The sequence below is a fragment of the Cebidichthys violaceus genome, unplaced genomic scaffold, assembly GCF_023349555.1.
Source record: "Cebidichthys violaceus isolate CVI_PGR_0920_01 unplaced genomic scaffold, fCebVio1.0.p SCAF_7, whole genome shotgun sequence".
Classification (NCBI taxonomy): Eukaryota; Metazoa; Chordata; class Actinopteri; order Perciformes; family Stichaeidae; genus Cebidichthys; species Cebidichthys violaceus.
Genome location: NW_027176927.1, coordinates 14401145 through 14420534, shown reverse-complemented (window position 1 = coordinate 14420534; position 19390 = coordinate 14401145). Strand labels below are relative to the sequence as shown.

Below are 19390 nucleotides of genomic sequence, written 5' to 3'. Positions count from 1 at the left end.
CCTGCACAACCAATTATGGTGGTCATCAGTGATGGCTGCGACTCCAGCAACACCAAGGAGCACGAGCTGAAGCTGAAGCCTGGCACTCCTCTGGTGATGACGCATAAGATCAGCTTGTTGCCTGGTGGATGCAATGGGGGATGTGAGGCCGAGATGTCTGCGCTGAAAGGACGTGTGGCACGACTGGAAAGAGAGATGTCCTCTTTGAAAGATAAATGTATAATTTTGTCATATTCACCAGATTATTATATTTGACACAACTCATTAGAGATGTGGATTTAGTCATTTTGTTTATTTTTCTTGCGGCCCAGGTCCATGTTCTGCAAATTGTCCAAATGACTGTAGTGGCAATGGGGGATGTGAAAAGGGGAAATGTATCTGCCAACAGGGATTCATGGGTCTAGACTGCAGTAAGTGTGCACAAGGAGCCGAGTGTAATAAAAGTAAGTGAAAGTCTACACAGTTATTTGGATGTGATAGCATTAGAAACACATATCTTTAATGGAAAGGAAGGTATCCTTAAGTTGTACTTTGATTGTAACCTCTACTCTACAATTTCAGAAACCGCCAAAGGAAGGGTCAAAGTAACCGTGGAAACAGTGACCCTGCAGGTGAACAAAGACAAGGAAAGCATGCAGGAGAAAACCAAAGTAGAGCACACACTCTTCCAGAAGAGAGAGCAGAAGAAAGGGTCTGACACCAAAGAAACTGACACCAAACCCAAAGTGTCTACTAATGCTAAAGCAGGTCTTGTTAAGACACAAGCAAAACAAGAAGCCTATGTTAAGAAAGTTACTACAAAAGACTCTTCAAGTGCCACAAAGACCAGTCGCCCAACTGTTGGTCAAGTTCTGTTGAAACATGAGGGAAGAAAGCAGGAGGAGGCTCGCAAAGGCAAAACAACAGTCCTGACCTCTAAAAAGGTCCTCCAAAAAACTGACCTTAAGCTTGTTAAAGAAGGAACTGGTAGTAAAACACATCCTAGATCTGACCAACTAAAAGATGAACCTCAAACCAATGTAACCCAGAGTAATGTGAAGAAATCTAATGGCACGGCTAAAATTGAGACCATTCTGACCAAGGTTGAGGGAACAAACAAAACCAGAACAGGGAAGGAGACCTTGGAGCAGTCCACACTGGCTGAAAAAAATGTTACTCAATCATCTGGAAATAAACGCAACAAGAAGGTAAAGGCAGACACTACAAATGTGCAATCTGTTGACAACAGAAACACTGAAACTGGCAAAATTGGAAAAGAGAAGTTGACACAGAGGAGTCAGTATCTGGTTAATTCAACCATTGCAGCAACGTCAGTTGAGACTCGAGTTCTGCAGGATAAAACAACCATTCATGGATCTGGGAACGTGAGGAGGATGGGAGGATCTGGATTAGGTTCTGTAAAGGTTGTGAACATCTCCTCCTACAGCTTCACTGTCACGTGGACAGCACCACAAGGGATGTTCAAGTACTTCACGGTGATCAGAAGAGAGCCACGGACAGGGGGTGACGAAGATGACCAAGAGGAGTTTGAAGAAGAAGCTCTTGAAGGAGGCAAGGGCTCCACAGTTAAGAACACAACTGAAACCCAGGTACAGAGTGAGAGCACCAACACAACCGGTAAAGCTGTTGGATCTAAAGGCAAAGCTGAAACAAAGAGGATCTCTATGGTGGTCCCTGGTAGCGTACGCTCTGTGGAGTTCAGTAACCTTAGGGCAAACACAGGCTATGTCCTACATCTGTATGGCACTGCAGCTGAGAGAAGATCAAAGATTCATAGAGCAACTGCAATTACAGGTAACTCAAGTTGTACTACATTTTTCAGTAATGCATATTTCCTCCACATTTACCAGGAACACAATCAGTAATGGGAGTAGTAAAATGTGAATAGAAAATCTCTTTGATTTCTCTAAACAGGTCCTGAGCCAGCCACAGATATGGTTTTCAGCAATGTAACAGAGTCTTCCATCACTGTTTCCTGGTCCAAACCAAAGACGACATTCTCTAGCTTCAGGGTCATGTTCACCAACATCGTCACAGGTTTGTTTAAGGCCTGCCTTTATACTGCAACTCTAGTCAAAATCCCCTTGCTTGTCAGTATGATATATGTGATGTATTATCCTGCTAGGGGAGAGCCGCTTTGTGACAGTGGAGTCGCAGCAATCTTATGTGGTTCTGTCCAAGCTGTCTGCTGGATCCTCCTACATTATCACTATAACTACCACACAAGGCAGAGCCCAGAGTGACGCTCTCACATCACTTATCACCACAGGTACATAGTTAGATAAGCTTACTACTATCTACAGATGCTTGTTTTGTCTTAATGTGTGAAATCTGCAAGAAACACACAATGGATTTTGTCTTGACTGCAGTGCCCGCTCCTCCAACACATCTGCAAGTTGTCAATGTGACAGATACCAGAGCTGTGCTGCAATGGACACCCAGTCTGGGTAAAGTAGACCGGTTCATCATCAGCTATGAGTCCTCCAAGAGTGAGTGTGGCAATATCACCCTAATAACTAATGGCAACGCATTATTGACTGTGCTACGCTACGTTATTAATTCTCCTTCTTGCCACAGCTCTTAATGTGACAGTGACTGTGATGCTGTCTGGAAACTCAGTGGAGCACCAGCTGAGAGGCCTGCAGAGAGGCACCCTGTACACAGTCAAAGTCCTGAGCCAGAAGGACAGTCTGCAGAGCATGGCCATCTCAACTACATTTACAACAGCTAATGGTGAGTAAAGATAGCAATAAAATATAGAGCTTGTGCGTAAAGTGTGTGAACTCAATACATTTTTGTGTCCCTTAGTGGTTAAAGCCAGTGAGGTGGGTGCCCGCTCTGCTGTGATAGCATGGAGAACTTCCACTGTTGTTTATTACAGCTACAGGCTGATCTACCAGGTGGCAGGAGAGGAGACAAAGGTGATTCATATTCCCTCATCACTATCACATACAGTACAAAGAGAGTCCCGACATTTACAGAAGAGCCTAAATTTGTGTGCTTTCTGTGTATACATTAGGAGGTGATCCTGGACCAGTCCATCACAGAGTATAAGTTGACAGGGCTATTGCCAATGTCACGATATATTGTTCTGGTACAAGGCGAGAGAGATGGACAATACACATCTGTTGTCACCACAGAATTCCTTACAGGTCTTGTATATCATGTAACGCAGTACTTGCTCATTAAGCTGTCCTACCAATACTGTCCTACCAATATAACACAAATATATATATATATTTTTTTTTTTATCCCTTAGGCAAACTGCGATTCCTTTTCCCCACTGAGTGTTCTCAGGAGCTGCTGAATGGAGCTCTGCAGTCAGGAGAGGTGGATATCTACCCGCTAGGAAAAGAGGGACAAGCAGTCAGAGTCTACTGTGACATGGAGACTGATGGAGGTGGCTGGACGGTGAGACAAACTGCTGTTATTTATCAAATTTGCAAGAGAAAATGGCAGTATTATTTTGGATAATGGACAACAATCTGATGTGTGTTTTTAGGTGTTCCAGAGGAGGATGAACGGGAAGACAGATTTCTACAGAACATGGAGTGAATACAGTGACGGCTTTGGAAACCTCAGTGAAGATTTCTGGCTCGGTACGGTTGAAGCAAGTTCTTATTACCATCACATCTGCATAAAATATATATTTTCAATAAATTGGCCTCATCTGTGCACTTTAAATTTCTATCACTATTAGGAAACGAGCTCCTTCACAACCTGACCAGTGTCGGCCCTGTGAGCCTGAGAGTGGATATGCGATCTGGAAATGACACCGTATACGGTCACTACTCAAACTTCTCCGTTGATTCAGTGGAGAGGCACTACAGTCTTGCAGTGTCTGGCTACACTGGAACTGCAGGTGAAAACTTTACTGGAAATAGTACAGTTTATACTATATTACGGCAACGTCTGGCAATTCATACATCGATGTCTCTATTTCTCTGTCAGGTGACTCTATGAGGTACCATAATGGACGCCCATTCTCAGCCCGGGACAAGGACCCTGATCCTCTGGGGATCCACTGTGCCAGGGCCTACATGGGAGGCTGGTGGTACAAGAACTGCTACAAGGCCAACCTCAATGGCCTTTATGGCATCAACAGTAATAATCAGGTACAATTCACCTCTCTGGGACATAGAATAATGAACCTTTAACGCTTGTATCTTCTATGATACAGCACACTAACCAAATAGCATCACTTTTTCTGTCTCTGTTTTGAATCAGGGAGTAGTCTGGATAGACTGGAAAGGTAAAGACTCCTCCATTCCCTTCGTTGAGATGAAGTTCAGACCGTCCAGGTTCTCTCCTGCAACTCATGGCTAAGATTACATCAGTCGTCATTCATTCATAACAGATAATTAAAGCTCCAGAAATCCAGAAGACAGTGAATGTCGCAATTGATGCATGTCACTTTCCAACTGAAATTGCATTTTACAGCAGTTTCAATAGCTATAACAACAGCTATCAGCACATTTTGATTCAATGAGCAACATTTTTTTTTCTAATCTGTATTTTTCTGGAAATATACCAAAGGAGTGGAGAAATGTTTTTTGCAACTTTTTGTATCTTGTTCTACTATTCTGCCAGACCCGTCCATTTCAACACAGTTTTGTATTGACTCCAGTACCTTTTTGTGCACCACCATGGTATGCCACCCCACTACTACTGTAATTGAATATGCACTGTCTCACTCCATTGGAATAAATGTGGCTGATGTGGGTCTGAAGTGTCGATTTTTTGGTTTTGTTACAGTGAATGAATTAAATCCTTTGATGAAAAACAGTTTCTTCATTCCCTGTACTATAAAGAAATGCCATGACTGACTGTCCTGTCAACTGTGAAATGTTATCATGCCCTTCAGCATGTCCTGGCCATGTGTATGTGTTGCATTTATCTTATTATCAGATATGTTGACCGACAAAATGTTTATACATCCTTGATTTTAGTGAAAACAACATTGTATCAAGCCGACAAGCTCAGAGACAGATGAGGAGACTATAAAAGGGTCAAGCAGTGTGCTTACCACCTTTCTGAAGGGGGACACCAGCGAGAAGACACAAAATGCCAATAGAAATAACATTTACCACTGTGGGAGCTGCGCTCCTAGTTGTGGTGCTCTTGATGGTACTGATTTGTATTTCTGGTCCGAGAGACAAATCTGTACAGAAAGACCACAAGGGAAGTAAGTCTACAGGTAATTATCTATTTATTGTCTGTATATTTATACATGCTGATTGTACAATCAAGTGTTTTGATTTCATGAAAATACAATGATTGGGACATTTTCTTAACACATGGGAAACTAGTACACCACTGAACTTGATTACTTGATCTAATGGATTTGTTTGATGTGTTCATTATCTCTCTGTTTTACCTTTGTGTTTCTTAACTCTTTCATCCAGTAGTTGAATCTGGACTGCTGCAGTATCTCTGTCAGTTCCTGCCCCGCTCCTCGTCTCCTTGCCTCCCGGGTCCTCCCAGCCTCTTCCTTATAGGCAATATGATGGAGCTGACGCATGAGCATCTGCCAATCCACCTGACCAATCTGGCACAGCGGTACGGAAACATCTACCGCCTGAAATGTGGAAACACAAGTAATCATCCCATTTCAGATTTATGGACTTCATTAAATCAAACAATGACTTAAAAACTCAGCTTTAAAAAAAAAAAAAAACTTTTTTTGTAGACCGTACAAAACCGTGTTGTGTTTTTTTCAGCCATGGTGGTACTTAATAGTGGTGAAGTCATTAGAGAAGCACTGGTGAAAAAATGGTCAGATTTTGCTGGGAGACCTGTTTCATACACAGGTAAACAACTTAAACTTCTTTTGCAGCAATAGTATGCATAGTTTGTATGTCCCTATTACCTGTACTGACTTGCATCAGGTGATATTGTGTCTGGGGGAGGGCACACCATCTCTTTAGGAGACTATAATGAGGAGTGGAGGGCACATCGTCGTCTCGTCCACAGTGCTTTGCAGCGTTGCTGTCAGCAATCACTGCATGATGTGATCGAGAGACAGGCACTGCATCTGAGAGAGGTACAGAACACAGGAGGATTAAAATGAACGCCAGTGAGTTATATCGTGCTTTATCTTTTCTTTTCTTTTTTAAAAAGGTCATTAATGTGCTAGCAGAGATTCAAACCAAATGTTGGAGAATTTCCACAGTGGTCACATAAAAAGATAAAGCATGGTTTGTTCACTGTTTAGGTTTTGATGGACTATCAAGGCAGTGCTGTAGACCTCTCGGAGGATTTCACAGTGGCAGCCAGTAATGTCATAACCACTTTGGCTTTTGGAAAAGAAGTGAGTATCTCTCAGTGTCAAAGATGGATTGCAAAAAAAAGCTTCTCATTAATCGACAGCTGTGCCTGTTGCTGTTTATCTTGGGGACGGGGCAAGGTCGCTGTTCGTGTTGCTCTTCTTAGAAGCTTGCGTTACGTTCGTGCAATCATAATGTATTATTCTGTTACTGGACAGTGCATTTCATTGATATGATATGTTAAAATATAAATCTCTGTTTTCTAGTATGAGAAGAGTTCTTCGGAGCTGCAGCAACTGCACAGCTGTCTGAATGAGATTGTTGCTCTGTGGGGCTCGTCCTGGATTTCTGCTCTGGACTCCTTCCCACTGCTCAGAGTCAGCTAATATTCACTGTCTTGACTATAGATCACAGCAAAGACTAGCAAACATCTTTTGAATGAGATTTTACACATTGTCATTTGTTTTCTCAAAGAAATTACCCAATCCAGTATTTGCCCGTCTCCTGAAAGAGGTGGCCAAGAGAGATGAAATTATAAGACAACATCTCAACAATTACAAGGTTGGTGAAAACAAATGCCAAAGAATAAAGAGATTTAATTCTGCTAAATTGCTCTGTTCACAGATTACAAAAAGCATGTCTCGGTGGGGCTTAGTACAAATAAGACATCAGGATCATAAAATGAGTAATGTTATCTACTGAAGCCTATATATATATATATATATATATATATATATATATATATATATATATATATATATATATATATATATAATTTTATTTTTGTCTGCTTGGATATGTTACTATAGAGTGAAAGAGTAAGGAATTAATTTCACATCATGGATGCCTTAAAAATCCAAAGTTAAATCGTCTTTGTGTATGTATCCATCCAGAAAAGTGGATGGTATTTCCTGTTATGCTGATTTTACTCAGCTGTTGCTTTGTTGTCTGTGCAGTCACAAGACAAGAAAAATGATGACGCAATTACAGGATCCCTCCTCCAGGGCCTTGACAAACTTCACAACACAGATCCCAGAGTGGTAATTATATAGAACAGAGAATACCAGAGGAGATCAATTTTTAAATGTATTGGGAGTAAATCTAATGTCATTCAAGACTAATACTGGAATTGTACATTCAGTATACTGTAAGTACCACTTCTGTACTAAATTATGTGTATTCATGTTTCCAGCGCTTGACAGATGTTCATGTTCATATGGCCACTGTGGACCTTCTCATCGGGGGAACAGAGACCACTGCAGCCTGGCTGAACTGGACCGTGGCCTTCCTCCTCCACAGACCAGAGGCAGGGCACGTCATTTACCATAGAACAACATATTTACAAACCCTGAAGTTTATCTCAGTGTCTCTCTCCTCTTTTACTTTAATCTTCAGCTGCAGGCCAAAGTGTATGACGAGTTGTGCACAGTACTAGAGGGACGATACCCTAAGTACACAGACAGACACAGACTCCCTGTCCTGTGCTCTCTGATCAACGAGGTGCTCAGACTCAGGCCGGTTGCCCCGTTGGCGGTGCCACACAGAGCCATCCGAGACAGCAGGTCAGCTGAATGGCAATATGAAGTTACAATGAAAGAATCAGAAGATTATTGTCTAACTACCACTTAAGTAGTTAATAGGTAAAGATAAGGTTAATCATGCATTGGTACTGGTGGGTACAATACAGACCAGTTCACAAATCTTGTAACACAGACCTACGTTCCTCCAATATTTCACTCATCATGTTTAGTCCTTAGTCCAACTCCAAGACTGGTGAACATGGCTGTACAGAAAGAATTGCTTTAAAGAAATTAAAAACGCCTGCATAAAATATATTATGCCAAAAAGCAATTATGTCAACACTGGGAAAGAAAATAAGTAAACAGCAACTGAACTGTTGCTCCGCATAATGAACCTCTGCTTTAAAAAATGCTTGCTTCCTGCAAACCAACAACATCATGAATACATAAATAAACTAGACAGCACCAAATGGGTCTAAATTGTTGTATAATGTTTATGTCTATAAAGTATGCTATTGTGATATATTCCTGTTGGTATCAGGTCTGTCAGTCAGCAGGTACACACAAACTTTGCATTATGGAAAATGTATAACCATTCAATGTTTAGTATTGCAGGTTACTTCATCCCTAAGAACACAGTCATCATTCCTAATCTTTTTGGGGCACACCATGATCCTGCAGTTTGGTCTGACCCATACAGCTTCAAACCAGGTGCTGCTCTAACTGTGAGGTGAAGTGCATTCCTTTCCACTTGCTCAGCAGATCTCAAATAAAGTAACTCCTCTCTGGCTTTCAGAGCGCTTTCTGGAAGGAGGAGGAAACTCCGCCCGAGCCCTGATCCCTTTTGGAGGGGGTGCTCGGCTCTGCCTGGGAGAGTCTGTCGCCAAAATGGAGCTCTTTCTGTTCACTGCCTACTTGCTGAGAGATTTCCACTTCATCCCTCCTGAGAGCGAGGCCTCTCTGCCCGACCTGAGAGGAGTTGCTAGTGTTGTACTCAAGGTCAAGTCCTACACAGTTACAGCACGTCCGAGGCCTCTGACCAATACCTGAACTATAGTGTACTGCTTACTTGTTGCTTAAACGCTGTGCATTTGTGTGCAAATAAATGATTTTTCTGTCTTACTTTTACATGTAAAAATAATTACAGATCATCCATGTGTATGTTTCTCATCAATAATTTCCATTTGCCTGAAATATTGGATATCCAGATAAAATAGTCTGTTAGTTGGATTTTAAAGCTTAATACAATGAGTTAGTCTTCTCTAAATAACATGTAACCCAGGCCAGATATATATCGTTTTTTGTTTAACCACTTGAATAAAGTCACAGCAAATTGCATTAAAGTTAGATGAAAATAATGAGCCTCAACATCACCTGTAGAGGGTGGAAAATGACCAGGATGGACTGAACACTGTTCAGGTGGAGCTGCATGCCAATCAAAACTTGGGGTTTGGGGTTGGTTAGTGTACACTGAAACTGGTCAATTACACTAGTAATTCTACAGGACAAATATCTGTCATATAGTCTGAGAGCACCACCCAGTGGATAAACACTGAACATGCAACAGAAAGTCAAAAGTATTTAGAACTGAGGAAAACCGTCAGACCTACAGGTTATCACTTCTCATTGCTGGTTTAGAAGCACTACTTGTAAAAGTGTTTGCATTTACAACAACAATAGCCATCTGATGATAGACAATAACAGGTGTTACTAGAGGGTATTATCATTTCTACATGTGACAGATGAAAAACGGACGGTTCACACGAAGACTTAATTTGCATACTGGCCACACGTTTGTATTAAGTTAATTAAAAACGAGGCCTATTTGCAGGCCTCAGCTCGAATAAAGATAAGAAATACCTAATTAATTGTATAAAAAAAAATAAAAAAAATAAAAAAATGTTTTTATATATTTTTGAGATGAGAAAAATCATGGAACTATCAGAATACATGTTACTGGTTCACATAAGATAAGGATGGAACACAGCAGAACTTGGAAAACTCAAAAGCTCGATCTTGAAAAACAGCACTTTTAGGGTATTGTTTTTTGGAAAGTATGGGTATCCAAGACTTTTAATATGCTGGGCTCTTAGAACAACTGATATAGGCTCTATATACACAGCTATACATAGATACAGTGAAACATTTATGAAATATAGAGCATTTCAAATTAGAAAACTGATCAAATACTCCAATATTTGAATAAAAAAGTATTTTTAAAATTCAAAAACACTCTATATCACTTATATGTATCACTCATGATGTTCATTGAATCAATAGACCGAAGATTGGACCTTTTTTGAGTGTTTTAAGCTCTTTCTATGCCCTTTTTAGTTATTTAGTTTAAGGTCAAATCCTGCTTCGACTCTCTGTTCAGGGCTGTATCTCAGCCCCCCCTTCTCCGATTTTCACCATTGAGACATCCTTCGAACCGTAGGAGCCAATAGAATTGCCTGGAATTGAAAGCTAGATGATTGACAGCACTATTAGCCAATAAAGCTCAAAAAGGTCCAGCTCTGAAATCTGATTTGCTGAGCTTCCAACCCTCCCAAGAATCCGAGGAGTGTCGGAGAGACACGAATCGAACGGATTCACACGGAGCACCAGCAGCTGGACAAACATGAAGTGGAAGTATGGAGATATTCCATTTTTTCGCTGAGATTCGACCAAAAGTAAGTACAATATTCGATGAAAGCTGTGTGACTTTTTGTGTTCGAAGCTGAATATCTCTGCGATGGTTTACCGGAGAGAGAAATGGAAACTATGTCCGTAATCTCCGTCAGGCGCTCGTGCTTTTTCATGCTGCATGTTCGTAGGTAGCACGTTGCTAACGGAGTGTAGCAGCCTTTTTCTCCGGTCTGTCCCAGTCATATCGAGTATGATTTATGATATTTTGTTATTTGTTTGCTTGGCTGATGGGAGATGTGTTTGTCTCATGTAGAAGTGACCTAGTTCATGTTGTTCCCAGGACGCTGAGGTTTCTGCAGAACTATAACATCACTATATTCGTTCTTCGTGGGTTCTCTGCCAGTTACTTTTAACACAAAACTCTCTAAGTTTTGATGTACTCTGCGTCCAAATGGGGGACCCTCGGGTGTATCTGGTTTAAAGGGTTAATGTGAAAAAATGAACATGGGCCTCTCCTGGGCTGGTCTTAAACTACAAATTCATTTGTCGTTATGTAATTTCCTGAACATGTGATTTTAGAAAATCTTTGCTATCAGAGGATTTAGCAATAAGCAAGAAATCTGCGAGAAGACATCTGAGAAAAGAATGGTTTCCTCTTTATTGTTTCCACTCTGTCTTATTTTTCTCACACAAGCAGCAGCTGGACTTCAGTTATTTGGTAATTATAAAAAAAAGTTTGTTTATCTGTTGTATTTTGGGATATTTTGACTAAGATCATTGACTTTATTTCCAAAATGTTGAGGTAGGCCTAGATGTAAAAGATTTAAGTTTCCAACATCAAAATTAATCAAACGAAATGTTTACAATAATGAATAAAACAAAAACAAAATAATTCAAGATAAACTTGAACTCAAATTTGAAAAAAATGCATGAATGTCCGATGTGGTTGTGAACGGGGTTGGAAAGAATACTAATAGTATACTCAAGTAAGAGTATTATTACTTTGAATATGTTTGACCTAAGTTTAATTAAAATTACTTTGGTAAAAATGTACTTAAAGTTAGATAAAAGTAAAAAGTAGGTCTGTTAAAATGCAGGCCTACTCTGTAAACATTACTGTGCTACACTTTAAAAAGGGAAAGAGGGGGAGCTATGCACGATAGACACGCGCACACAATGTTACTTTGCCAAGCAACGTTGGAGCTCTCCTCTGTAGAGTTGATTTTATCAATAGTATCTTTTTGTTTTTCTTTTCAATTGACATATTGTCTTTGTTACACTCATGACAACAAAGCATATTGAACTGAATAGATTTGAATTACAACAGTCAATGTGTTTGTTTTTGTACTCACCTGTCTGAAAGCAAGTCTTATGCACCACAAAGTCCTCCTAAATCTGCTCCAGCCAGGGACAACTACTCAGCTTGTTCATCCTCAGAGCATAAATATAACCAGTCCACCCCGTCCAGCTTCTTTGTCCAACTATAACCAGTCCACTTGGTCTCTCTGGTCCCACCGAAGGAAGAAGGTCATTAGTGAACGCAGAGTTCAAGTCACTGCATGACTGAGTATCCACCGTGAAAATGTTAGCATATTTACATGTTAGCCACACCGAGCATGCAGTGTGTTTGATTTGGGACAGGTGCTCGCAGGATGGTGCATTAAGGTAGCTGCAACCTATTTTCCTTTTCTTTTTTTCTTTTACTCAAAAAAGTACAAGTGTATACAGATACTTTGTTACAGTAACACGAGTAAATGTAACTTGTTATTTTCACTCTTAGTTATGAACATGTTCAGTTCATGATCGAGGGTCACCAACTTCTAATTTGACCGAACTAGCTCATGACTTGGAAAATGAAATGTCTAAGATTAAATTCTCTTCTCCAACAGATCATTTGGTGATGTTTGCCTTACTAGGAGAGGATATTACTTTGCCATGTGGCATACCCTCTATTGAATCCTGCTCCTCTGTTAACTGGAACATGGCTGAAGAGTTTCAGTCGATCGCTGAGGTGGTGAAGGCTGGAAAGGTGACAGCTCCGAGTCTGAACGCCCTCAGGCTTGGCCTGCTGAAGGACTGCTCTCTGAAGATTAATCACCTGGAGCTCAACGATGCACGACTTTACTCTTGTGACAGTGGCACGCTCACTTCAAGTGTTTCACTTCAGATTCTTGAAGGTAAATGACTCAAACCATCCTTGAAAAATTTAAAGTCAATATCACAGTGTCACATGACATTTCTTCTTCTCATTCAACAGTTACAGAGCGCTCCACTCCTGCGGTAGGCACAATAGAGCTTCACTGTTTCCTCAACATATATAAAGGACTTGCCCCTTGTAACAACAAAGGGATACATATCAAGTGGAGGACAGGAGACAATACACCTTTAAATGGGAAAAGATTTAAATTTGAAAATCCCTCTGAATGCTTCTCTAAACTAATCATCACTAAAAAGCTGACAGACCATCACAGAAAATGGAAATGCCAGCTGACTCAGAATGACACAGTGAAAGCTACCATCAGTTACACAACAACAATAAAAGGTACTAAACTCCACTTCAGCATACTCCAAATGAACAATGTGATTTAACATGTACAAACTGTAACCAGTGCTCTCTTTCCCTCAGATGGCTTAGAGGAAGTGTTTGCAGCAGTGGGTGAGTCAGTGTCACTCTCTTGTAGCGACACTTCCTCTCTTGGTGTGAGTGTCAGAGGGAAGTGGGCTGTGGGTGAAAGGACACTGACAGATGAAATGTCACCTCACAAAGGCCAAACAGAGGCATTTCATGTCAATGAAGATTCATCGCTGGTCATTAGCAAAGTGAGTGCTCTGCATGCTGGGGACTACCAATGTTCAGACTCCACTGATCAGCAAAAGGTGTTTAACAAAATCAGGCTGCACACCCTCGATGGTGAGAGTTAACACTTTAAATGCCAGAGTGGAGCATTAATTGTACTATATATACTTTGCGTCACTGCTATTAAAACATTTCCTCTCACGTTTGTCTTTACAGTTACTTCAGAGCGTGGGCCAGGTGGAGATAATCTCACTTTGACTTGTGTGCTTACCTGCACTAAAGAATGTGGAAAAGACATCAATTTGACTTGGTCTGGAGGTAGCCAAAATAGCTGGCAGAGCCGCTTAATGAATGTCAATAACTCTCTGATAAACAGGCTGTTTCTCCCAGTTTTGTCAATGACATCAGATGAATTAATTTGCTTTGTGCATAGAGAGAGTGATGTGATGGCATCAAAGAAGTGGCACACTGTTCACCGTAAGTATGCATAATGCTATTGTTACCTTTTCTCCAAAATGAAACCAAAATGTTTAATGTTTCTGAGAAAACAGAGAGGAAATGATTAATGTTTAATGTCAACAGCTCTGCAAACACCAGCGTGGGTAGCTCTTCCTCTAGCTCTCCTGATATGTATAACCGCTGGAGGACCCTACGTGTACACCAAGAGGAAGCAGCACAAGGATGCAGGTAGTGCATGTGGTTAAGGAGTCATACAACCTACCGTACAACTATGAGAATGTTCTGGGAGCCTCAATGAGAATGAAATAATACACGAACGGCTGATGTTTTCTTTTCTCTCTGTTTGCAGGAAATGAACAGTCAAGTATTGAAATGGTAAGAGACAAAACATAATTGTGCTGAAAATAATTTTTCATAGCTTTTGTTGAGCATATATTTCTCAATGTAATAACTCCGGTATTCCTCTTCACAGACTCATGTTTACGAGGTCATTCAGGATGCAAATCAAGAGGAATTACAAGAGCAAAGACAAACCAAAAGAGCAGCTGTCGCCACCACTGACAGTTTCTATGATTTATTACAGGCTGTGAACTAAATAAAAGTGTCTTTTAACTTTGATTTCAACCATCTATACACTAAAAATACCTTTTTCAAAGTCAGTTTCAAAGGGCATATCTTCTTGTAACAGACAAAACAGAAGATCAGTGTTTATGGCTCCTTCCTCATGATCATTCATCATCCTATAGATATTTACATTACATTACAGTCATTTAGCAGACGCTTTTATCCAAAGCGACTTACAATAAGTGCATTCAACATTGGTAATCAAAAGAACTACTAGTCACCAGAAGTCATAAGTACATTTCCTTTTCCAAACAAGCATCTAAGAGCATGAAGCAGAGTATAACTCAGAGCCAAAGTACAGGGCAGAAACAAGAAAAACAGTTAGTGCTATAAGTTATACGAATACAATAAGTGCAACAAGCTAGTATGAAAACAATAAGTATTAAGTGGAAGGCTCAGGGTAGCACTTCCTGAAGACGTTATTCACATTGGATGTAAGACTTCATAGAAAGATTACACTGTAAACACGTCTCCATTTCTTTTAAAATAATACTGTTGATTAGATGTTGATGAAGACAAACGTGGTAATAAGGAAGACTCTTTTCAGCAGTCTCAGTAAAAACAGGTTAGCATTTTCTATGTTGGTCCATATAAATCTCAGTTACTTTTTTAAGATAAACACATTACAGGCGAGTTAATGTTACGTGTTTTACAAGATTAGACAGTGAGGACTTTGATTTTACGAGGGAAATCTTCGTCTTCAGTCTTCAGCAGACTGAATGTTACTAATACCGGACTGAAATAAAGGAGAGGAATTTGTTATTTGGTATTTTGATATGATATAAATTAAAGTATGACATGATAATAGTAGTTGTGATTTTATAATAGTAGAACTACTTACAGGAACACAGGCCTTCATCCAGGGATTGTCGGTAGAGACAGTTGACTTGGACCTGTGGATCTGTGAGATGAAGTTGAAAAGTTATCAGTGAAGTGATACACAAAGGTCACAGGAGCTGGACTAAAACAGGTAGTGAGAGAGTAACATGGTGCTCACCCTCTGAAGGTGTAAAATCCACAATCTCATAAACATCCATAAGAGTACCTTAACAACAAGAGCACACAAAGTTATTCTAATATGCCACTACACTGCATTGCTCATCAAGATTAATGAAGATCAAACCTGGTCTGTGCCTCTGGGTTAGCTGTGTAACTCTCCGGGTGTTATGGCTGTGGTAAATGAATAGTCCTATCAGTGCAGCCATTATGGCAATCCCAACAATGACTGAAGCCACAAGAACAGCAATATATGCTCCACTGCTCCCCTCCATCTTAGTTTCCAGAATAATCTCACTGGTTGTCAGTCCTGGGCAAGAGAGGAAGCAAATCTAAGCATTTCCAACATCACATTTAACAGGAGAATACTGACGCAATTGAATTAAGATGTATAATATTATAGTTTTTGCTGCAATACCTGGAACTGTGGCCACAGTGACCTCTTCCACTTTACAAAGGAAACAGAAAAGGTACATTATTAGGAGTTATGCATATTGTCTTTTGTTGTCAGTGATGCTACAAGATAGTTTAAAATCTTACCTTGGACACGTAGTAGGTTAATGTCAAAGCAGCGCTGAGTTTGTTCAAACACATACTTACATCTATACCAACCACTGACATTCACAGACTGGATAGCTAATGACATTCCATTCATTTCAACACTTTCATAGTCAAGAGATTTAGCGGTGCCTCCTATCAGCATTTCCCAGGAGATATTTTGGGGTGCTTGTTGTTCTGATGTTATGTTCACTGGGCAGTTCAGGTTAACGGGTGCGCTGGGAGCTGCTTTCACTGCTTGAAGGGTTTTGCAGTCTGAAAAAGGTGAGATTTTTGTCATACAGGAGTGGGATTTATTTGAAAAAAAGAGTGAAAATTAGGAGAATATAATGTGTAATCTTACCTCTCACTTTTATAGAAATGTTTTTGACATGAAAACAGTCCCAGCCTTCCCAGATTTCACATCCATAGAGTCCCTCATCAGATAGTTGTGTTTTTGTCAGAAAAAGAGACTTTCCATCAGCATCCCATTTCACACGTTTAGCATCCTGGATTTTGGATGTTTTAGGCCTGGCAAGGACAACCTTCATCTGACTGCCATCTGTGGCATACTTAATCAACCTGACTCTGTAGCAGCCCTTTGTTCCATAGTTCTCAAAGCAGGGGAGAACTACATCTTCTTCTTTAGAAGCAAGCACAGTCACTGGTGAGATGTCTTTAAAATGATAAGAGATAAAGATTAGAATCCCTTTAAGAATAACACCCAGAGCATATTGTTTATAGGGTTTTAGATTGCATAGCTATAAGGCAGATGATTCAAGATTTTAAAATAAATAGCAGATTATTAAAATATATTACATCCATTATTAAATAAGTATGTCACCTTTTAAGTTCAATAACAGTCACAGTTGGTATATAGCAAATACTTCTTTGGTAAACTGACTATAAACAAAAAAATACATTCCGAATGTGGCAGTAATAATTCAGTGACCTACTCACCTCTGCATTCTGATATGACTATTAACAGAACTAATACTAGGAGACCTTGTAGATAACAATGTGCCATTTTCTAAGTAAAGTAACTGGAGTGACAAAATATTATTCTCTTCAAGTCTTGTTTTTTTTAGTCTCCACCTATTCTCAGTTCTCTAAGTCACACATGACACTACCTGCACAGCCAAATACTTTTTGTTCCGTTGTACCTAAATGTGTGGTCAATAGAGCCCCCATGTGGCAAGAACAAGACACTACATCAAATTGACAAACCGAACATAAGAGCACATGTTGTCAAGTAATATATTGAGATCACATTTAAATTTGAGTTGGACGTGTTAAAGACAGTGGAGCTGCTCAGTGGCTGTGGCTGCACTGGGCAGCCTCCATATGTGTAACATAGGTGTGAATGAAGCATTGCCGGAAAAAGAAGGCATTACTTTTTATTCAAACATGCCTCATAAGCAGAATATTTCTGCAGAGAAATGTGCACTGTTCACAACACATTTCTCCTTGCTGGGTCACTCTTCCATCCTTAATTGTAAAGTCAACTTATTTTCTAAACTGGTGGAGATGCAACACTTTTCCACATAGACTGTATTAGAGCTTATAAATTACACAGCAGGTATCCTGCATGAAAACTACTCTTATTGTGCTGGTCAAATTGAGGCTGTGTGTGAGTGTTATACTGTGCATTCTGACCTCTGTTTTGCTGCAGCCTTAAATACTACAGAGGAACCTCACTAATGCAAACCAAAACTTTGTAACTTCACTTCCTCTTGTCGCTCAATTTAGAGAAACGCCATCATAGCCCTCCGCACTTTCCGTGTTCACAGGCTCTCAGCACTGTCGACAGAATGGACAACAAAGCTCAAGGTTAGTTTTCCTTTCCTTCTGCTAACTCTGTTTTTCATTTTACATTCTTTATATTGTCTTGTATATCATTTCACAGGAGGTAAAGCATACGGTCTTCTCAAGTCTCAACAGGAAGAAAAGCTGGACTCTATCAATGAGGTGAGTTGTTGTCTTTAGAAAAAGTCATTGTGTTCCATTAGAGATAACTGGCTTTTGGATTTATTTTACTACAGACAGGGGCTAGACACAAAAACATGTGACCTGTATGATAGCAATAATAATATGTCTGATTGATTTGTATTATTTGGTATCACTCCCCTAGGCTTTTCTCTCAGACCCCACGTATGCAGAAGAGGAAGACCTAAGTTCAAAGCTTGACATGTTTAAAAGTGAGTATCAAAGGGCTACCAATCGCTACTCAGTTAATAGTTTTATTTAGTGTCATACATTTTGGAATGAGATTACATTTACTTGTATTACAGAGAAATACATGGAGTTTGATCTCAACGACAAAGGAGAAATAGGTATAATTGCACTTCAAATATTTTTTGCTACAATTTGCAACTGTTGCTTTCAGTAGTGATTCACATCATATTCACAGATTTTATATAGATAAGCACTTTTTTTTTGTTATTTTCTGTCTTTGAACTATCAACTTTATAGATTTAATGGGGTTAAAAAGAATGCTGGAAAAACTCGGATTGGCCAAGACTCACCTAGAGCTGAAAAAGATGATGGCAGAGGTCGCTGGAGGGCCATCAAAAGACACTATCAGCTACAGTGACTTCCTGAATATGATGCTGGGAAAAAGAAATGGAATTTTAAAACTGTAAGTAAATACATTCAGAGAATGGACGGAGACCCAAAGATGGGTCACATGAGGATTAGATTTAACAAAGATTAAGTCTCCAAATTATAAAAAAAAAAATGTATGAAGCCACTATTGATATACACTAGTGAGTACAGCCGAAAACAATTTTATTTTTATTTAAAAAAATAATCAAGTTGTTTCTCAATCTCAATTAAAACCTGAAAAACTATTACAGTTAATAATATTGGCTAACTTTTTTTTATAAAGACCTGAAAGTAGATGATTGTTTAATGCAACAATAGTACTCTCTATACTGTCTGAAGTTTACAAGTTTAATGTCCTGTATAGCAGCTGACATGTACTTTTCTTCATTTAAGGATCTTGATGTTTGAGGGCATGGGGAAGGAGCAGGAGGACAAAGATGTTGCACCACCTCGTCGCAAAACCTTTTCTGATCTGCCTTGAAAGAGCCCTTCATCCAAGCAGGGATCACTTTTTTCAGATTTAAATACAACCCAAATCTTTACAATTCATGTCAATAGAAAAAACAAAACACCAAGCATACTGTATAATGTGCATTAGGAAGAAATTGAATATACATTAAATGCTTTGTATATGGGCTACCAAAGCCTTAATCCATATGATGTTGCTTTAGCTACTTAAATATAATTAAATAGAACACAGGACCGATTCATATCTGGACACATGGTTGTGGTCATTATCATGTCAGACAAAATACCAGAGTATAGGAATAGCACTGTGTTTTATATAAGGTGAAAGCCATCATTCAAAGCATAAATTCAAGGGTACCATAGTTTTGTTGGAAATTCATTAAAGTGAATGAAAAGAAAATTGTATTTTGTTCATGTTTTTAACAAAATCGGCCACATTTTTGTCACATTTTATTTCTCTGCAGTATTGTATGCGTCATGCGGAACATTAT

General features: G+C 39.6%; 5 protein-coding genes across 6 annotated transcripts; 4 read left to right on the top strand and 1 right to left on the bottom strand.

Annotated features, from left to right (window-relative positions):
• On the top strand, positions 1-4743 carry tnxba (tenascin XBa). Its single transcript, XM_068735907.1, has 14 exons — positions 1-217; positions 312-443; positions 562-1794; positions 1915-2037; positions 2126-2269; positions 2370-2489; positions 2578-2733; positions 2809-2921; positions 3020-3152; positions 3260-3411; positions 3503-3599; positions 3701-3862; positions 3952-4115; positions 4228-4743. The coding sequence occupies exons 1-14, from the start codon at positions 16-18 to the stop codon at positions 4324-4326; spliced, it is 3030 nt and encodes a 1009-aa protein (XP_068592008.1). The 5' UTR covers positions 1-15; the 3' UTR covers positions 4327-4743.
• Positions 4744-5064: 321 nt separating this feature from the next.
• On the top strand, positions 5065-8868 carry cyp21a2 (cytochrome P450, family 21, subfamily A, polypeptide 2). The gene is made up of 12 exons (XM_068735937.1): positions 5065-5197; positions 5406-5597; positions 5721-5810; positions 5889-6043; positions 6215-6310; positions 6533-6643; positions 6741-6827; positions 7223-7306; positions 7459-7572; positions 7662-7828; positions 8394-8497; positions 8583-8868. Exons 1-12 carry the CDS (start codon positions 5065-5067, stop codon positions 8834-8836), a joined length of 1587 nt encoding a protein of 528 aa, XP_068592038.1. The 3' UTR covers positions 8837-8868.
• A 1465-nt stretch (positions 8869-10333) lies between these two features.
• Positions 10334-14265, top strand: LOC137891630 (uncharacterized). 2 transcript variants are annotated; one of them, XM_068736351.1, is made up of 8 exons: positions 10334-10458; positions 12304-12591; positions 12672-12956; positions 13041-13325; positions 13428-13688; positions 13794-13898; positions 14020-14045; positions 14143-14265. In XM_068736351.1, the coding sequence occupies exons 2-8, from the start codon at positions 12315-12317 to the stop codon at positions 14263-14265; spliced, it is 1362 nt and encodes a 453-aa protein (XP_068592452.1). In that variant the 5' UTR covers positions 10334-10458; positions 12304-12314. The 2 variants fall into 2 exon arrangements, with proteins under 2 accessions (XP_068592452.1, XP_068592451.1); XM_068736350.1 differs by lacking the exon at positions 10334-10458 and adding an exon at positions 11034-11132.
• On the bottom strand, positions 14229-16875 carry LOC137891631 (uncharacterized). Its single transcript, XM_068736352.1, has 8 exons — positions 16788-16875; positions 16192-16503; positions 15831-16103; positions 15709-15738; positions 15418-15600; positions 15292-15339; positions 15136-15195; positions 14229-15030 (listed from the first exon to the last, which is right to left on the bottom strand). The coding sequence occupies exons 1-8, from the start codon at positions 16852-16854 to the stop codon at positions 15020-15022; spliced, it is 984 nt and encodes a 327-aa protein (XP_068592453.1). The 5' UTR covers positions 16855-16875; the 3' UTR covers positions 14229-15019.
• A 680-nt stretch (positions 16876-17555) lies between these two features.
• LOC137890841 (allograft inflammatory factor 1-like) lies at positions 17556-19299 on the top strand. The gene is made up of 6 exons (XM_068735106.1): positions 17556-17657; positions 17734-17795; positions 17959-18025; positions 18119-18160; positions 18300-18465; positions 18825-19299. Exons 1-6 carry the CDS (start codon positions 17639-17641, stop codon positions 18910-18912), a joined length of 444 nt encoding a protein of 147 aa, XP_068591207.1. The 5' UTR covers positions 17556-17638; the 3' UTR covers positions 18913-19299.
• The last annotated feature ends 91 nt before the right edge of the window (positions 19300-19390 follow it).